Raw genomic sequence first — 20,625 nt, forward strand, 5'->3', positions numbered from 1 at the left:
CCCAAGTCTTGGCACGGAGAATGCGAGCTGCTGGTGAAATTTTAAAACATCGATGATGCATGCGATGTGCTCATGATTTGTTAAATAAGTGACTTTAAAATATGACAGTCTTTAAATGATATATCAACTGAAGTCAACTTAAACTCTAGTACACACAATACAAACTGGAACGGCTGATACGTTTAGATACTTAGTTTTCAAATTTATTTAGGCACCAATAAATTATGTCACAATGTAACCCTATTATATATTACATCGTTTTAGCTACTAGTTGTTCAACATGAATCCAGATAGGTTTGAAGTTGAATAATGTAGTAACATTCAATTACGAAATACATTTTAAGGAACTACTAAAACCCCACAAAGGTACAAACTGTGCCCTTTTTAAATTTATGAAAGGTATATAAAAAAAGCATAGAAACACAATCTGTGTATATAATTATAAAATTAAATTACTACATATGAAATATGGGATACAATGTTTCCTGTTTCCATAATTTGATATTATATTTTCTTAATTTTTGTTGAATTATGTCCATTACCATCTAGACATTAGAAATGATAATCAGTAATTCTATATAACGTTCATCCTTTAAAAAAACATGTTAGGTCCTTTATTCTTTTTTTTTTACTATCGTCGTAACTATTGGAAAGAGCATGTTTAAATGTGCTGCGATTGCTTGAACGTGAACACATTAGTGATTCAGTCAAATGTTCAATGAAAAATACAGTATTTAGAAACCAAATGGAAAAGTAGCTACCGAAATGAAAGCACAGCATAACCTTTTCCACTATTCAGCATTTTATTTTTATTTTTAATTTAGAAAAAGTCCCACCTCCGCTATGATCTATTTTTCAAAATGTATATGAAATACAAATATGTAGATCTCGATGTAAGGATTGTTTAGTATTACAACTGGCATAAAAAATACCCGCCTGTGCATTGACAAAAGTGGAACATTACCCACTTACCGAGGTAAACAATTAAGTAATTTAAAGACAACAAGATAACTACTTCAAACGCAATAGTGGGTGTGTCTGATGTAGGTTGACACAACGCTCTTTACATTGTATGTCTTTGCACCCCCCCCCCCCTTGTCCTTGTCACATTCCTTATATTGCATGCAAACGCACCGGTATCATTTTGCGAGTGTGGTTGTGACTGCTTCTAATGTTGGCATGCATTTAATAACTATTATTTGCTGTGTTTATACTTTAGTTTTTATAGGTCCTGGAGCATTGAATACATTATAATGTCTATAAATGCGCCCATATTAATGTATAATTTACACTTAATTTGATCCAAATACTCGATTTCCAATGGCGTACTTCTGTGCAGACTCACAAAATTTGATGTATGACCAGTGGCAAGATAAGTGTTGTGCAAATAGAGCTGTACGTACACACGGAATGTCATGACTGTGAAACGAGTGTCAAACTGTGGCTAATACTGCAAGGATTGTTTGTAAAGGCGACAATAAACGACTTGTTTTAAAGCAAAGTACTCAATCATACATGAATTGTGTGTTGATAACATTATCACAAAAAATCATTTAAGTTTTATATCTGAAGTGTTAGTCTGGTCTTTGTTATGTTCAATTATAAAGTAGTTTATGTTACGATTGAAAAAATCGTATATTTATGAATTGGGTCTAATAAATTTACAAAATTGTGGCGATATTGGCTAATGTCCATGTGATCTTACGAGTAGGAGCAGGGCACGGGTGCATACGATTATATGTAATTGAGAAAACATAATGATCGATTTATGAGAAGTAACAGTTTGTACCAGGTGTGGTTGAGACGCGCCAGCAATTGTAAGTTGTAATGACGTGATATGTTAAATTTAGAATCGTATGATTTCATTATTATCCAATTGCAAGAGTATAAATGAAATGGAGGCCGTGATTATGGCAAGCTAAACTATAGATCTCAGTGTGAGCTTATTCCCGGCTAGCGGACCAAGAACGATCCTGGTGTATTAGAGACTGGTATGAGAAATTGCTTTATAGTGAGATACGACTGACTTGACTAACTCCCACTCGACCATTACAAAGTGTCGTATTCATCAACGTAACACTTGTGGCAGCTTGTTATCTGACATTTCATCACCAACAGGCAACGTATGCCGCACTGTCAACATGTCTTCTGTCGGGTCATCCTGATTCCGAGCCAGGTATAGTTGGCATGTCTAAATAATTATCACTTGCAATAGTCTATGGCATATGGTGGTTTAATAGTGCCAGTGGGAGGCTACTGACTAATATAAGCTATACGACCCCGTCGTATCAACTTGTTTGAGAAATGTGTTTGTCTTTTCAGTGCATGTCCATGACCTGACCTGGCCTGACCTGACCTGACCCAATACCATACATGTGTCAGTGCGGGAGGTAAAAGAAGGGCTCCTAAGAATGGTTTATTGCCTTTTTGTGTTTATATTACAACTTCATCCGATATGATCTAAATTGTAATCAGTAAATCTAACAGGTGCCACTTTCTCAAGTACAGCAACGTTGTCTGCTAACAATACACCTGTTGTTATGCCGATGTGATGTATTTACTTTCCTCAAGTAAAAGTGTCATTGTTTGCTGTTGACAAATAATCTCCAACTGATCTACCAGCTAATACTGCAGGTATGTTAGGGTATCAATCAAATGTGACCGATATCGTTAGGTCACTAAATTGACGCACGGCCTTGTGCCTGGGGTGGCGGTAACATTACAGCACGAAGCTTTGATTGTCTACATGTTTACAGTTGAAATTTTCTCCTCTTCTCGTTAAACAATGTCAATAAAATCTAAAGATATTTTTTTTATTTGAGAAAGTCCAGAAAAGGCCAGACATTTAAATGTCAGGATGAATTCCAAATTCCTATACTTAGGACATATGAATATTTGGTGAAGAGGGTGGGTCAAACCGATTTTTCAATCATCGATTCCACGATCACATTCGTCGATGAAAGGTCAAGAAAGAGGCCGAATCAGTGAGTGAGGGTAAAGTATATCATGTACCCGACATTAAGTTGGTCATGAGATCGTAATTTTGGGTGTTTTTTAGGGTTGAAAAAGTTATGCATGAACGTTCAGCCCGATCCAGCTAGTCACACCCCTTGTGTTGCTTGTATGGATGAGGATATATAGTATCATAGCACATTAGTTCAGAAGTATACAGACCCGTATGTATTGTGTGTATGTGTGTATGTATGTATGTATGTATGTATGTATGTATGTATGTATGTATGTATGTAGGTATGTAGGTAGGTAGGTAGGTAGATATATAGTTTTTCATGAGTTGAAAATGATATTCCATTTACCAATGCATAGTTGTTTGTTTATTTGGTTGGCTGTTTGTAGCACGGTTCCAACAGTAACTCCCTTAAGTACCTCATTGGCTGAGACGACCAACCACCCCAAAATACCGTCAAGGATTGTGGGAAAGCATACACATTTCTATGGTAATTCTATATGACGGATCCAAGATGGCGACTACTACTTACCTGTGGTCTCACACGAACTGATAGGTCACTTGAAAACTTATGGACGAGCCAACTATGGACCATGACCAGGCCATTTGACTATGGTGTAATGAAGAACATGTAGGTTAAAATTGCCGAGTTTCACACAACTTCTTATTCAAATATTAACATTGCTACTTTCAATTTATTTATTTATTTAATTTTGTTTCCATATTTTATATCTTATTTCATGACAACCAATGTGAATTTTGGGAGATTATATAGGGCACATTGAAAATACATTTTTGTTATATTTTTCTCTTGTGAACGATGATTTATTGCATGTTTGGGAAGGTGATCTGTGATCGCTTTGTGTCGGTCCATGTGTCTAGATCTGTGTCTATGTGTTCCTTGCTTCTTATTGTGAGACAAAAATGACAAAATATACGAACACGTTCCAGAACACGTCCCTTTAATGAAAAGCATAGGTAAGTTCACATGCTAAGTAATTGCATAATTGGCTGCAAATCCCACCTATTCAGTGGTACATCAAGCAAAACAGTCATTCTGAGGCTAAAGCCTGTCAACCTGTCCAAGCGAAACAACACTCACAACTATTCTCCATTTTGACAGAATGTAGGACTACTATATACCTACCAGATGAACACATTCAAGAACACTAGAAAACATGCTACATATGCTATGAAAACACACAAACAGAAAGAAGTTTGCAAAATGTGAAAATTTCACTGTGCAGTTTATAGGAGGCTGAAAATTGGTAATTAGGATAGCAGTACTTCCCCGTGTTCGTCAACTTGACATTTTTGTTAACCGCATCATACTGATTAGTTAATAATTTGATACCATAAGTGTGGTCGCAGCAATTGAAATCAAACTTATTTTGTTTAAATCTCTATATCATAATTGTTATATGACTAAATACACTGTAGTATTCGCTAAGCACTGTCTTTGATGTTTGGATAGCTTTCTGGGTATGATGCATATACTAACGGTATAGAACATGCACATTTAAGTATCGTTGTATCCTACGTGAAACACACAAATGTGATGGTGTGACTTGAGTATCGCACGTTTACATTCACTCTGTAGTTAACAGGACAGAACATAACATAGCATGCACATAGTTACTACTATATTCATAACAACCTAATACGCTTGTTTCCTATGCATGTTTCGAAAACCAGTCAGCTTAAGTAATTATACTAGAAGTATGGCCGAGATTATCCTGTCCAGTGTCCTGTAAGAGATAAACCAATACCATTAGCAGTTATTATCATTGTACATATGCTAGTATGATGCTAGTATATCTCCAACAGTTGTAACTGTTATGTTTCATAATTATGTTACTTTTTTAGTTTTATACTGACATATGTATGATTGCCTAATAATCAGACTAACATTGTTTGAATTAACTATTTTAGGAAATGGTCTACACACTGTATTCTACATGTATGTAACTAACATAAATAAGTTTTGCATTAAACACATATCTTCAGTACACACATTTGCTTTTAACAGTATTGACGCACCATACCTGTTGAATATATGCAGGGCAAGCTGTACATTTATTACATGTGTGGTAAGGTAAAAACAAAGGTCTTAAAAAAGTACAAGATATTACACAAGGAAAACATACACCTACCTTGATGGATTTCAACTGAATGCCACTGCTGCTTTTGTCCTTGTCTCTAAAGGTACGCATAGACGAGGGATCACCCTTCACCTTTCGTCTCTTCAGAACACACAGGAGGATCATCAGAATTCCAAATGAAAGGCCACTTAAGGCGGCACTTGCCGACAAATATAACATTCTGTACATGAAGTTGTCATACTGTGCACATGCTCCCCTTTCATCACACTCTTCCCGCCACAGGATGCATGTTGCGTCGATTAGTGCGCCAGCAATGAGTGGTGTAATGAAGAAATCTGAGGAAAAACGTTGAAATCAGATTGACATTTGCTCGACTATTACCTGATAAAAATTGCATGAAGTGTCGGACTTCGAATATAAAAATCTGCCAATGCATCAAATAGTTGATGAAAACATAACAGTATTCATTGAATTAATTCCTCAATGTGCTGCTAAACTTTTAAGAACCTTAGAGTTACCCTTGTCACCCGGTTGATATGTACATATAGAACATCAATCGTTCCGCCCCATACTCTCATGTCTTCTTAAGTCTGATATCGAAATACGTGCTCCAAACCATATTCCACCATTTGCCATTTCTATGGAAACGTGACGACAATACGCCACTGGACCCTCTAAGCTAATCATTTTCTATTAAAATTCAACAGATTGGGTTTGACGTCTATCCCACGCCGTATTTATTGTATGCATCGACATAATTACAATTTTTGCTACCTCTTTTCGGTACGAAGTACGTTATCTGGCTCACTACTTCGACGTTTATTCTGAGCCTAAGAGTAAAGATACTTACACAGTGATATGATTGTAGACCTTATTCCCACTGCAAAGGACTTCTGATCTGGATGAACAGACCTGTAGAATTAACAAAAAATTTGGATAAGGGTACTTTGGGAACTCCAAAAATACCACGGCTACTTATAATACCGCAAAACAACTAACTATCACTATACTACTGCTAAATTTATTCCACTATTAATATTACTAGTTCAAACAATATGTATCACCTACGTATGCTAGGACTACTACCATCCACACCACCACCACTGGCATCTCCACCACAAGCATATATCTCGACTACTATTACCACCACAACTTCTATCACTACTACCATCACCACCACCACCACCACCACTGTTATAAGACTAATTATCACCACCAGCTCTACAGTTCCTAACACATCAACACACCACCAGCACTATCACAACTACTAGCACTACCACCACTGCTAACACAATCACAACCACCACTATATTAGGTACTACCATAATTACTATCACCACCATCAGTTAACACCACTGCACCACTACTAAATACTTCCAACTTACTACCACTACACATCACAACCACATCTACCTTTTGTACTACTATCATAAGTTGTACTTCTATTACTACTATCGCCATACTACCGCCACCACTATCGCAACAACCACCGTGACCACCATACCTACTACCACTACTTCATCGCAATCAACACTACAATACTATCTAAACGTCACTACCACAACAACAACCACAAACATCGGTACTACCATCATAATGTTAGCACTACCTTTACTACCACTATCACTACAGTTTCTACACCACTGTTACTGTTACCATCAACGTTACAGGTGTTTACAAATCATACAACTGGTATTGTTTTTGTTTTACCAAATGCAATTCATGTCATTAAGATAATGTCTCGATAAAGCCGAGAATCGTACATCGTCGGACATTCGATTGTATGTACATTTACCTCATAGCCATCATGACTGAGGGTAGACTAGTAGCACTGTTGGCGATGGCAAATATTGACATAACTGCCAGGAGTGCGGCTAAATATTTGCACAGGGGAGATTCACACAAACCATCATAGGCAAACGTATCCTCCAGCTTTGTGATGTCAGATTCGATACATCCACAGTTGGTGAAATTCTGAGTATAATCAGAACAACTCGTGTATTATTGTATCGTGCTTGTGTCATATACTCACTTCAGTAATCAGGGAGCGTTGCCCCCCACACACATTTAGCCCCATGGCGAATTTGCCCGTCCCTTTACCCACAGTTGAATCGGAAATGTGGATTCTTTTTTAGCACAACTGAACTGAAGTTCAGTAGTGCTATAGTCATGGTGAAATGTGTGTGTGTGTGTGTGTGTGTGTGTGTAAAATACTTAAAGTCAAAAACTGCCAGACCTATGGCCTTGGCATCTAGTGGGGACATTACTTAGGGCATGTAGTTGGGAAATTGTTCAAATGAAAATGATCGCATCCGAGATGCACAATTTGGGTCGACAAACATGATTCTTGGTGGGTGTGAGGAAATGCTTTTAAAAAAACAGATAAATAAAAGTCAATGAATGTGAAACACGCGACATTACAAGTGTTTATGTATATCTAGTCTAGCCGTTTTGATTTATTTTGCCATAATATGGGGACATAATATATCAGCATTTATACCCACAGACACAGACAATTAGTCAGAAAGTGTGAGTAAATATCGGTAAATGTTGGTTGATAAGACATGTACACTGTAGTTTTTGTTTACTGATGTCTATTACAACAACCAGCAATGTATTTTTTCACAACGCTGTTGAGTTTTATTCACCTGTTGACTACGCTTGTCATAGGCTACGTGCTAAAGAGTACCCCTTATGACGTCACAAAATCCCGTGGTCTAGGTGGGACCGGAAATACCCGAAAACTCTCGAAGTAAATCCGAAGGGAACTGACTGAAAAAAGGTCATTTTGAGGTGTTTGCAGACGCTTTTTTAAAGTTTTAAAACCAGTATACATTTCACAAACATGTCTAGCAAAGTACCAATAGTGAATGTGAGCATTTTGAATCACCTTTAAAAGTTAAAAACCACTGGGAAGAATATTTTGATATTTGGTAGGGATGTTGATTTCAGTTGCTAGTTAGCACAACTGAACTAATGACGTTCGAGTGCTATAGGCATGGTGCGGTGTCTGGGTGTCTGTCTGTCTGTCTGTCTGTCTGTCTGTCTGTCTGTCTGTGGATGACTTAAACTCAAAAACTGCTGAGCTGATTGCCTCAGTATTTGGTGGGGACATTACTTTTTGAGTTTAGTTGTGAAATTGTTCAAACAGAAATGATCAGAGATATGCATTTGAGTCGAAAGATGTGATTGTTGGTCGAAAAACCTAAACTCAAAAATTACTTAGCAGACCAGTCTGAAATTTGGTGGGAACAATCTCAGGAGTGTTTATATTAAGAATTGTTCGTGACATGATCCATTCAGTGATATGCAAATCATGGCGAAGAATGTGTCGTTTTGTTTAAAAATACATCATTCCAAAACTACTCAGCAGATGGGGCTGAAATTTGGTGGGAGCGTTCTTACGAGTGTTTAGATTCAGAATTGTTCATGACATGATGATCCCTGAAGTGATATGCAAATTAGGTGTGGAATTCTATAATTCCAAAACTTCAGAGCAGATTGGGCTGAAATTTACTGGGGATGTATCTAGAGATGTGTAGATGAAAGGGCATTCACAACATGATGATTCCATTGGCGATATGCAAATGAAGTGTAAAAATCTCTCAATTTTGGTCAAAAACTCAAATCTTCAAAAGTACATGGTGAATGGGGCTGAAACTTGGTGGGAATGTTTTTCTGCAGTTATTGTTGAAACCTTTTGACACAACTGGCCCTAGCAACCATGACCACGCCCTTAGCAACAGTGAAATGATTATGCATATTACAAAGATGAGAACAGGGATGGGTAGGTAAGTGAATAATTAAAAAAATATATATGCAAATGTGCCTAGCAACAAGACCACACCGATAGCAACCGCCAAATGATGATGTATATTGCAAAGATGAAACTTGACATGGGTAGGTAAGTGAATAACGATTGATTCCAAAAATGTTACCAAATGTGCCTAGCAAAAAGACCATGCCCATACATGTAGCAACAGCCATACACAGTTGTGCTATAATGCCATTGACGCTAGTTTTATCTTTAAGCAACATATTGGACATACTATACTCCACGTTAAACACCTTCATGAGTTTGTAAACGCATGGTTTATACAGAGCCTTGCCTTCTGTGGTTGACGGTGGTGCTATTTAGATCTTTCACTAATATGAAGATGTGAGGTATTCACCAACTAAAGCTGAAAAGAAACCATGTTGAGCCCTTGTTAATTTTTTCGGTTAATGTAGAGGAAATAAACCGACATGGGGAAAATGGAGGGGGGGGGGGGGAGAGGTTAGAACCCTCTACACGTGCCTGTAAGTTACTATCTATACCCATAACATTTTACATTAATGAGAAAATCACGAAAAAATAGACTAAAATTAAACTCTACTGACATTTTTTATTTGCTGGCGTTGAAACAATTTGCATAGCATATTAACTTTGTTGTGAAGTCAATTCTCTTAGTCTTTGTGGGTATATAATGGATAAATATCTTAAATCATATCCAATCACACATTAGAAATAATCACCTTGTCGCTGTGTGCATTCGTGCACCCTGCATAACACGGGGAGTAGTACATCAGACCATTTGAACCACACACTGGTTGATAGTGATCCAGTGAACATTCACACTGTGCATTACATGACAAATCCATTGTTTGTCCATCCCTGTTAACAAAAAATAATTTATGACGAAACATAAGCTAGCTACTTTTAGTCTGGTATTATGTGAGGTTAAATATAAACTTAACAGTAATCCTAATAATTGCACTGTCAAGGATAACAGGATAAAGACTCTTAACACGTACACAGTCAGGGGATCATGGTACCTGAATCAAAACATATATCTATGTGGTGAAGTAGCATAGTCACATTGAAGCAGGAAACTGCGAAACAGCGATCATTATAAACATCTTACTGATGCTATAGACGTTGTCATTGACTATAACGGAGACATGTGACATTCTAAAAAAATGTAGCACAACTGTAAAGTTTTTAAAAATGTTTATCCACATGTTGAACCATGCTAGGTATAGGTGTTCATTTGCTTAATGATTATCCAGCTGCCTATCCAGCCCTGTTGTTATATTTGCAATATACATGCTCGGTTGGCTTTTGCTATGGGCATGGTCATGTCGCTGGGCATATGTTCATACATTTTTTGAATGTTCGTTAACTTGTCTATGAATCCCTGATGTTATCTTTGTGATATACCATCATCCCATGGTTGTTGCTATGGACGTGGTCTTGTTGTTATTTACATTTGCAAACATTTTTTAATGTTTATTCAGTCTCACTGACCAAGTACTATTTGAGTTATAAGTTTTCGACCAAAATTCACATTTGTACACTTAATTTGCATATTGCTCATGAGATCACTATGTGCTTAATATTTCTTCATCTATACACCCCAATGCATCCCCATTAAATTTCAGCTCAATCTCCTCAGTAGTTTTGAAATTATAGGTTTTTGACTAAAAGACAATTTTTAAGACCTGATTTGCATATCACTGATGAGATCCCCAGGTCATGAACAATTCTCAATCTACACACCTACAAGAACGTTCCAATCAAATTTCAGCCCACTCTGCACATGAGATTTTCAGTTTACATTTTTTGACCAAAATTAACATTTTTTACCCAAATATCACACCTGTAAAGCTATCATTTTTCTTTGAACAATTTCCCAAAAAACCACCACAAGTAATGTGCCCACAAAATAGCAAGGTAGTTCGTGTGGTGGTTTTTGAGTTTAAGTCATCCCCCCACCACACACACACACACACACACCACATACATACACATACACAGAGACTGACAGACTAGACAGACACCGCACCATGCCTTTAGCACTACTGAGCCTTATCAGTTCAGTAGTGCTAAAAATGTTACATCACATGATAAGTCAAGTGCTACAAGCTTACTTTACAATGTTAACTCTAAATTTGGTTACACCTACATTTAAGTGGCAATAGTTGTTCCGTGCAATGAAATAAATAACACATAATAGGGCAATATTATGTTTAAAGGCCTATCCGACCACTAGTTTTGGTAAAGAGGAACATTGGGAAATTTATCCAAAAGTTGCCGTAATCAGCATACGACTATATTTTGTCAATCTTTCAATACACAAATATGAATATCCCCCATGAAAAATAATGTATCATCATAGTAATGAAAGAATAATGTGAAGTTGATGCAAGACGTGCGAGACCCTACTCGATTGAGTGCTTGCTAAATTGGTCGATATATTATGTTGATACTTAAATCGCAACACAAATACAAAATTTGCTATATGTTAAAATCGCTTTCAAATCGTTACGATTATGATGACTCGGTCAAAAGTGACACCGTCTTGACAAAGCTGTTAAATAGACCTATTATTTACATGGGAAACTATGCCAAAGTTTGGTTTCGGCTAGGAACACCTGTATGGCACCAATTTGTTTCTTGTGAATTGTTTACCATGGTGCAATTTATTTTCTGTCATATGTCAAGCGATAACATTTGTTCTCGCTCTTGGTGGGGAACACTTTCTTTTCCGAATTAAATGGTTTACACCTTATCACCCGTGATATCTTCTCGTTCGTCCCGTCGCGTCGTATCTTTCGCCGTTCATGCCGTTTCCGCAACGTAACACTCGTCTTAATTACAACTGCGGAAACGGCACTCACGGCGATACGATAAATGAAGATGTGATATCGGGTATATCATAATATTGCTCCTGCTATTATGTATTATTACCTAAATAAAACATACTGCGCTTCTCATGATTTTGTCCGGTGTTGGTGAATTTGTTTACCTTGTTCCTTCTAAATACGGCCCTTCACATGGAATGGTTATGGCGAGAGAGTTTGTAATGATAATGGTGGCAACAAGGATCAACATGAACTTTGTCAAACCAAGCATACTTAATTTCATCTTCTTTATCAATATGCCTGTTGCTACTGCGGTCGGAAAGTTTGGAAATATCCACAATAGTGCTGAAGGACAAAAGATGTAGTACTTTACATGTATGATGTACCCATTGTGTCAATGTATGCACTTATTTTCTAATCGTATGTAATAATCATAGATTCTGAAGTATTTAATTTGCAGAAAAGTTTGGGTATACTTTTAATGTCTATTCTAAAATCGGGGTGATTCCAAAATATATGGAACATCAATTGTTTGAAGAGACGCAGTAACTTAGACATTTGAAGACAAGCTAATGTGGAAGGTTAATTGGACAAAATTTGTGCATGTGTGTGGGAGTGAATTTAACAGTTGTAAAACATGGTACTGTTTAAAAATGGGCTCTATCGGAACATTTACAGATCGCCAAGGGAACGGCTATAATTTACTGGGGGGGGGGGGGCTACTTACGAATTTTAAACATTTGAGACCTACAAATGCGTAAAACAAAAAAAATATCACATGTTGTACTGTATACAATTTTGGGGTTAGATATTCAAGACATGTGCGTTATGTTTTTGAGTGCTGCATATACTACAGAGTTACGAGTATTGTCTTAAAATTGCTTTGGACCAGTGCAATATCTATATGTTACATTGGACCAATGCAATTCAACACTGGACCCGTGTAATATTGGACCAGTGCAATATTACACAATTTTGATGCAACCGTGTAGATAACCACACTCGTGTAACAATGGGTTTCAACACATACAGTGATCTAAATGAAAATGAACAACAATGTGTAATTTTACCCATTCGACTCACCTACAATCAAGTTTGCCATACTGGCCGTGTACCCAAGGTCTTTTTGCAAATATCGTGGCAAAAAATATCCAAGTCCAACAGGGACATTGATGGTATAAGCAATAGCAGCCAACATGAATATAGGGTTTCTTATCAACCCAAGGGCTGCTACGAAAAGACCTGCAAGGCAAGTTATAGCAAAAAATCCATTATTAAGGACAACCACAACGTCCCTTTTAAATATTCATATTGACCACACTTGTCGATGACCGTTGTCAGATTTATCTTTTTGCAACTCTTATATTTAGTCGTTAAAATTATCCACACGTGTCTATCACGCAGACAATGAATGAAAATAACGAATCGAATGCACTGCATCTGCACCACCTGCTAGTTAAAGAAAAAGAATAAATTGCACATGCTCCAGATAACAATAGTGTTTATATTTAAAAGTTTAAACAGCCCAAGTTACTCATGTGTAAACCAAACTTTCAGTGTACCAAGACAGAAGAAACTGAAACTATTACGGGTGTCCCCCCGCTTTGGTAGATTACACAAGTGGGTCATGACGGTGCTTTTATTTGCAGTGTGGATATAGTCACTCTGTAATCAAGATGGTGTAAATACTGGATATCCCAAAATATGTATAGTGCCAAATCAAAGTCATCAGAAACGCCATGCAAACGCCCGATGATTAGCTGAGCGTATATCAATATGTCGCAATAATAGTTTTTAGTTTGTTAATTGGCAGAAAGCTACTAGGTTTCCGCTGTTGTAAATAATCAATATCAACCAAACAGTGCTTTATGTCAACTTTGGCAGCATAATAGCTTATCACCCCGAAACTCAATAACAAAATCTCTAGGGTTAAAATACCTTTAACGCGAAGCCAGAAGTTTCTGTCTTCGGTCTGTCCTTCCTCTTGATTATCTCTTTGATCGTTCATGAAATTCATTGGTAACAGTTGTTTTGGGAAAAAGAATAACGGAATGGACAGAGCAAGCAAGAAAGGACTGTAAATTAGTACAGAAATCCACCATGCTCCAACCCAGCGAGGGTCTGTATCGTCTATGTTAATATCTGAAAGGTCTACGCGATGAAAGTCAACGTATTTGGTGAGAAAATATGGAGTAATTACACCAAACCCCAATGGAGCCCCTACTCCCATTGTGCCATCAATCAGACCTAGCAAAGAAAAAAATTATAAAGTTATTCACATTCTTATTTGAAATTCACGAATCAAAATTGTATAATGATAGGTGTAACCATAAAGTTATTGAGTTATGTTTACGAAAACACACCACACAAAACAAAGACACAAACAAAGAAACAAAAACAACAACATATTACTACTGACAAACATGAACGACAGAGTAATTACAAATCAATATCAACAATGTTTCTATGCGACAAGAATTACAATATGTTTTCCTATATGTGAAATAGTCACTATAGTACATCTACAAGAGACATAACTGATCACCAAGTGATGTATTATATTTAAGTCGTGAAGTAACTGCCAATGTGACTGCTGACCAGTAAAACCCCATCTATATTGAGCTGTAAGAACTCTCTATCCAACATTCATTACTGAGAGTCACAACCCAACAGACAATATATTTTGAACTCTACACTAGACTCCACCTAGACACATATATTATGATAGACCACGCACGGATAGACGTTTCACCTATGTCACTAGTGAAGGAGTAAGGAAAGGAAGGGTAGGGAACAAAAATTCCCATTGGACACGTTGTCCATAATGACATCATCGTTGATAGCCTGAGGCCTGACAAATTGCGAAACGTGCATACTTTCAATGCAGTTGCCAAATTCAGCTTGAGTTGATTGTTAAAATAATTGACGAATGAGGAGAAAACAAGAAAAAACTCTGACGTTTTACTGTGTACTAACCTAAATAAACTGCAGAACGTTTGCCAGAATAATCATCGATGTACGAATAGGACAAACTGAACATAAATCCATAACCAATACCTTCGATTACCTGCCCAATTATAAAGAGTATGTACGCCATCTCGCCATCTTTTGTCTGGGCAAGGCGTTCCTCCGTACAGTCTTCATTCTCCGAGTCGTTAGCTGTCCTTGCACTACATAGCCCTTGCTCGGGGCTACCACCTCCGAGGGAAAAATTACCAGCTTTATCATACTGGTATGGCTGCGACAGGAAATGTGGTAGGGCGAGTATGATGTAGCCTATCCCCATAAGAGCAACGCCAAAACTCAGCCATCGTGGACGATGGTTTGTCCGCTTTCCGAGAAAATAGGAGATGAAGGGGAGGGTACACAGAGTTCCAATTTCAAAGGCACTGCCGAGAAAGCCTTGTTGAGATGCTGAAAGGCTGTGGGGGGAAGTTGTTACGAACTTAATAAGGATCAAGCACAGGGAATCATAAACCGTGTTACAAACAAACAAAACATACACAAGTGAAATATGTGTCAGTAAATTAAAATATCCTACACGAATAACTACCAATAACAGTTATCCATACATGTATAGAAGGGACGTCTGTACAGTACACAATGTAGTAATACAAGCCATGCACACAAAACCCACACGAAATCGTACTGCAGACTTTCGTATTATTTTCGAGGAAAAAACAAACAAACAAACAAAAACCGACACCCTCATCAAAATCACGAATTTCTAAACGAACATATATTTTCTTTCCGTAGCGTTTTGTTTCGATTTTGTTAGTCTAAACTTTAATAACATTGAAAAATATATAACAACACATACCTAAACTTGCTAACACCTACGGAATTATTTATCAAATACCTGTTCTGTATGTATCTATCGAGCCAGTTCAAATCTATGTGCTATCACTACGAATTTCGACGAGTAATGATATAACCCTAAGGGAAATACAAGTGACCTATGGGCCCCTGTCACTACGAATTTCGACGAGTAACGGTATAACCTCCGAGTAGAAAAAATATTTGGAATACTAGTATTGTACCTGCGCAATCATAATATAAGTGAATTACAATGGTATTTTGAGCAGATTGACTAGGCTCAATAAAAAAAATTGCGTGGTTTCGATTACGCTCAATTTTACAATAGGTTTCCACATCCATAATTTCTCGTGAGACTTTTTGCGATTTTATTTTTTTTTCTCTCGAATACGCAAAAACAAGTCTCGGGTCGGCAGTGAAAAACTAGGTGGAATCAATATTTTTTAGGCCCAATTATTTTGAGTAGAACAGAACTAATATCCCGACGTGATCATGAAACCAGGGTATGAAATCGGTATTTTTTAAAGTTCCAACGAGTCCAACTTGGCTTGTTTGATGTATAAATGGAATTGCAACATGTACAGTTACTGTTAGTATCACACTAAGATTAAAACGAAAACATAGGAAAACTATTTGTTTCCTTACCCATATCTCCTTTCAATCGTTGTCAACGTAGCAAATAGGGAAGCATATCCTATGTGGTAGATGGTTTTGACACAGAAAATGATAGCCACAAAGACTCTCATATCTCTGATACAACAGCAACTACTACTCTCACTTTCGATGACGTCAGAATCACTCGGTTTCGTATCTGACAACCCATTGTCATCATTCCTTGCTGTAAGAAAAACAGCCAACGTTTGTAACTATTGAATTGCCAGCACAATGTTGACATATTTCTAATCCGAGAACTTTAATTTTAAGTGTTTTAGTTGCCTTGTAACTTTTGTCATATTAATTGTCCATGCTTTGTATAAAAATACAACACTGTACAGCATAACGACTAGTACTAAAACCATTACTTAATCTGAAAAATAGGACAGAAGCTGTCTCACAAATATATCCATTAACATGTATGGATATACGGATTCGGAGCAGCATATGATCTACGATTTCGTTTCTAGCGCAACTGAACTTATAAGGTTCAGTAGTGTATGTTTGTGTGTGTGTGTGTAAACTACTTAAAGTCAAAAACTGCCAGATCGATTGCCTTGGTATTAGGTGGGGGATATTACTTTTGGTGTCTAGTTGGGAAATTCTCCAAAGCAAAATGAGTAAAAAAAATGTCATTTTTGGTCAAAAAACTTAAACTCAAAAACTGCTGGGCAGATTGGTCTGATATTTGGTGGAATATTCTTAGCTGTGTGTAAATTAAGATTTGTTCATGACATGATGATTCCATCAGTAATATGGAAATTAGGGCTAAAATATGTCTTTTTGGAATTTTTTAAAATCCTTCGGCTGAAAATTAAAGGGGCTGCATCTTGGGGTGTATAGATGAAGAAATGTTAAGAATATAATGACTTCATCAATAATATGCAAATTAGGTGTAAAAGTGAACATTTTGGTAAAAAAGGACTTGGTCAATAAGACTGAAACTTGGTGAGGTGTTTCTAGAATTGCTATTCTGCAGATTTTCTTCAAAAGCTTTTTGACACAATTGGCCCTAGCAACCATTACCACGCCCTTAGCAACAGCCAAATGGCCGTATAATTTGGTCACATAACATCTTCATCTGGTAGGCAAGTGAGTAAACATTCAAAAATTGCAAGCAAATTTCCCTAGCAACCATGTCCATGCCCTTAGCAACAGCCAAATGGCAGTATATTTTGGTCACATGACATCATCTGGTAGGCAAGTGAGTAAACATTCCAAAATTGCAAGCAAATTTCCCTAGCAACCATGTCCATGCCCATAGCAATAGCAAAACGGTGGTGTATTTCACAAAGATAATGAGATTCTTAGACAAGTGAACAAACATTCAAAAAGTGTATGTAAATATGCCTAGCAACAAGACCATGCCCATAGAAACAGCTAAATGATCACATATATTGCAAATTTCACAACAGGGATTAATAAACAAGTGAATAAGCATTTAAAAATGTATGCAAATATACCTAGCAACAAGAACACGCCCTTAACAACAGCCAAAACGATCCCGTATATTGCAAAGATAACAACAGGGCTGGATAGGCAACTGAATAATCATTCAGCAAATGAACACCCACACCTACCATTGATCAGCATGTGGCTTAACATTTATTAAAACTGTACAGTTGTGCTACAATGCCATTGGCGCTATTTTCTTGTAGTGGAATACAACTGATTTTCCTATTTGAATTTGAATTTTTATGCTATCATGTATCCAGCTTCAGTGCAGTGACCATTTAACTAACGTTCCCTTTATCCAAAGTTGAGGAACCGAACTGTAAGATGAGCTGCTGTACAGCAATCTGATTAAAATCCGATGTAGATGTCGGCTAATCGTTCATTGCTATTTTACCTTCGTTATTTTGCCTGAACATGGTACATGTTTACATGTTTAGCCTGATCGCCTCCTCTACGTAGAGGAGGCGATCAGGCTAAAAATGTAAACATGTACTACGAAGGTCAATTCAGGCAAAATGACGAAGGTAAAATAGCAATGAACGAACATCGGATTTTAATCAGATTGTGCTGTACAGTAGAATGATGATTAGTCTAGTTCCTATACAGTATCGTTACGATTTATACCTTCACTCACAGTATAGTCAAACCTATAGCTCTATAAGTCCTGAGATGTAATTTAAAATTCATCCACAACCACCCACACAGTCAATAATATCATGTCGTTGCTAATCAATCACAAAATTCTAACCACAGTCCCTCATAAGGTTAGTGTGTATTGGGACAGTTATGTAATGTCCAAATGTGGTATATTTGTCAGTTCAGGATGCTACTTATACACTGTTTACGTCACTTTAGCAGCTGGGGGTTCGCTGATTGATGAACAACTTTATGTGTTAATGGAGAGAGTTAACGTTAACCAGACTGTGGTTACACCACAGCTGGCATCCAGGCTTAAATGATGCCCTACGTGATTGTAAGAGGTATTCCAAGTGCCGATTGTACGCATAACAAGACAGAGTGAAATATCCTACGGGATACTAGAAGGCTTTAGCATTTTTATGTCCAATGTGTGGTGATATGCAGTGAGTTGCCAAGAATGTTGAGAATGTGCTGTTTGCTTATGTAACAAGTGATAAATTAGTATTCATTGACAAGAGAAATCACTCGAAACTGCTGCTGCAATAATATATCATTTAGCTGTCTGGGCTTATTATATAACTGTCCAACAGCTACAATAAAAAAACTAATTTAAGTTACTGTAGTTGAAACTAGAAGTTTCAAACTTATGTCAATAAATCTATAAGTTTTGTGATTGTCATGCTCCCGGGTAAGTCAATTGGTTACTGCAGGGTGCAAGTGCAAATACGCACGCACGCGCGCGCGCGCACACACACACACACACACACACACACACACAAAACGTAATTAGCATTTTTATAGCCAATTTGAGGTGATAATCAGTGAGTCGCCAAGAATATTGAGAATGTGCTGTTTGCTTTTCAAACAAGTGATACATTAGTATTCAATGACAAGTTAAATCACTCTAAACAGCAGTAAATATATATCATTCAGCTGTCTGAGCTGACAGCCATGTACAGTAAACAAACTGTCAGGGAAGTACGCAGATACGAAGCTAGCAACTTGTGTCAATAATCAAAATAAGGCTTGTGATTGTCATGTCTGCTCCTAGGAAAGTTTGTTACTGCAGGGCGCAAAGCAAAGTTTAATGGTAGCATTATAATATAACATAAAGCGATTTCTCTCCTCGAAAAGTCTAATTTACCAACCTTTACCCTACCTGTGACCCACCTAAATACCATATCTGTCTAGGGGTAGTACGAGACGCAATAACCACTTTTGACTGTGTACAGGCCCCAGAGGAGAGATCATTGGGGGTAAAGTATGTCAAAGGTGGAACTTCGTCTCATACTCACAACATTTACACATCCTCTGCTCAAGCTTTACCAGGATGGAAAGACGTGGTCAAATATGACTTTTCTTATAGTCTCTCTGTCTCTGTCTCTGTCTCTGTCTCTGTCTCTGTCTCTCTCTCTCTCTCTCTCTCTCTCTCGCTCTCTCTCAAAGTAAGTAAACATAGACTCACGAATGCACACATACCGTTATGCTCATCTCGGCGTTGACTAACAGCACTCATAATTGTTCGACTTGGTAATATAAAACAACTCCTCCCAGTTTAAATGGGACCTGTAGGCGCGGATACCCCCTCAACAATGACAGGAAGTGACACACACGCAAATCAGAGCTGAACTAATTTTCACGAGCCCTAACTGTTGGCCTGGAACCCCACTTGAATATACATAGCCATACAATATATCTGTCACTAAGTTTACTACAGTCATAACCTTTACACACTTTTCGTGCTGTGCTTTCCGTGTACAAGTATGCTTGGACATAAACAAATTAAGCCCCTTATCACTTTGTGTGCAGTGTGTTGTTTATGGCCGGGGAACATAGGTAAATGTTTGAAGAACTGTGGTCACAAGAATGGGGGAGGGGGGGGGGGGCTTGAATGGATGACTGATTCATTGAATGAATAAAATTTCTGATGGATGAAACAAATGATGGTTTGTGTCACTATATGTGTAATAAATAATGAAATGTACAAAATTGAAAGGTGGAGTGGACACTCTCCAAAGGTAATAATGCTGCTGCATTTGATATTTCTTATAAGTGGTCTTCTTATATGTGCTGGAGATGTTGAGCTAAATCCGGGCCCTCTACCTGAAAAGCGTATTTTACGGAGCGTAAAATCCACTCCAGCGACTCCGGCCCCGCCGTCCATATCACCAACACACAGAAGTACACAATCCGAGATTTTCACTGAAGTAAATGAAAGTGTAGGAGATATGATCTTACAACAATTACAGGAAATACGAAATGATTTGAAAGGAAAGTTTGATGAAGTAAACTCAAGAATTGGCGACCTCTCGGATAAGATGAATAATGAATTTGGAACGTTGAACTGTGAATTAGAAGCGTTGCATGCTG

At 37.5% G+C, this 20,625-nt stretch overlaps 1 protein-coding gene across 1 annotated transcript; it reads right to left on the reverse strand.

Annotated features, from left to right (window-relative positions):
* Window positions 1-4,665: 4,665 nt before the first annotated feature.
* LOC144444370 (solute carrier organic anion transporter family member 1B1-like) lies at window positions 4,666-17,754 on the reverse strand. Its single transcript, XM_078133786.1, has 11 exons — window positions 17,742-17,754; window positions 16,153-16,345; window positions 14,668-15,113; window positions 13,630-13,938; window positions 12,775-12,933; window positions 11,856-12,036; window positions 9,583-9,721; window positions 6,863-7,041; window positions 5,918-5,979; window positions 5,119-5,402; window positions 4,666-4,713 (listed from the first exon to the last, which is right to left on the reverse strand). Exons 1-11 carry the CDS (start codon window positions 17,752-17,754, stop codon window positions 4,666-4,668), a joined length of 2,013 nt encoding a protein of 670 aa, XP_077989912.1.
* Window positions 17,755-20,625: the final 2,871 nt, after the last annotated feature.

The sequence above is a fragment of the Glandiceps talaboti genome, chromosome 2 (genome assembly GCF_964340395.1).
Source record: "Glandiceps talaboti chromosome 2, keGlaTala1.1, whole genome shotgun sequence".
In the NCBI taxonomy this organism is placed as follows: Eukaryota; Metazoa; Hemichordata; class Enteropneusta; family Spengelidae; genus Glandiceps; species Glandiceps talaboti.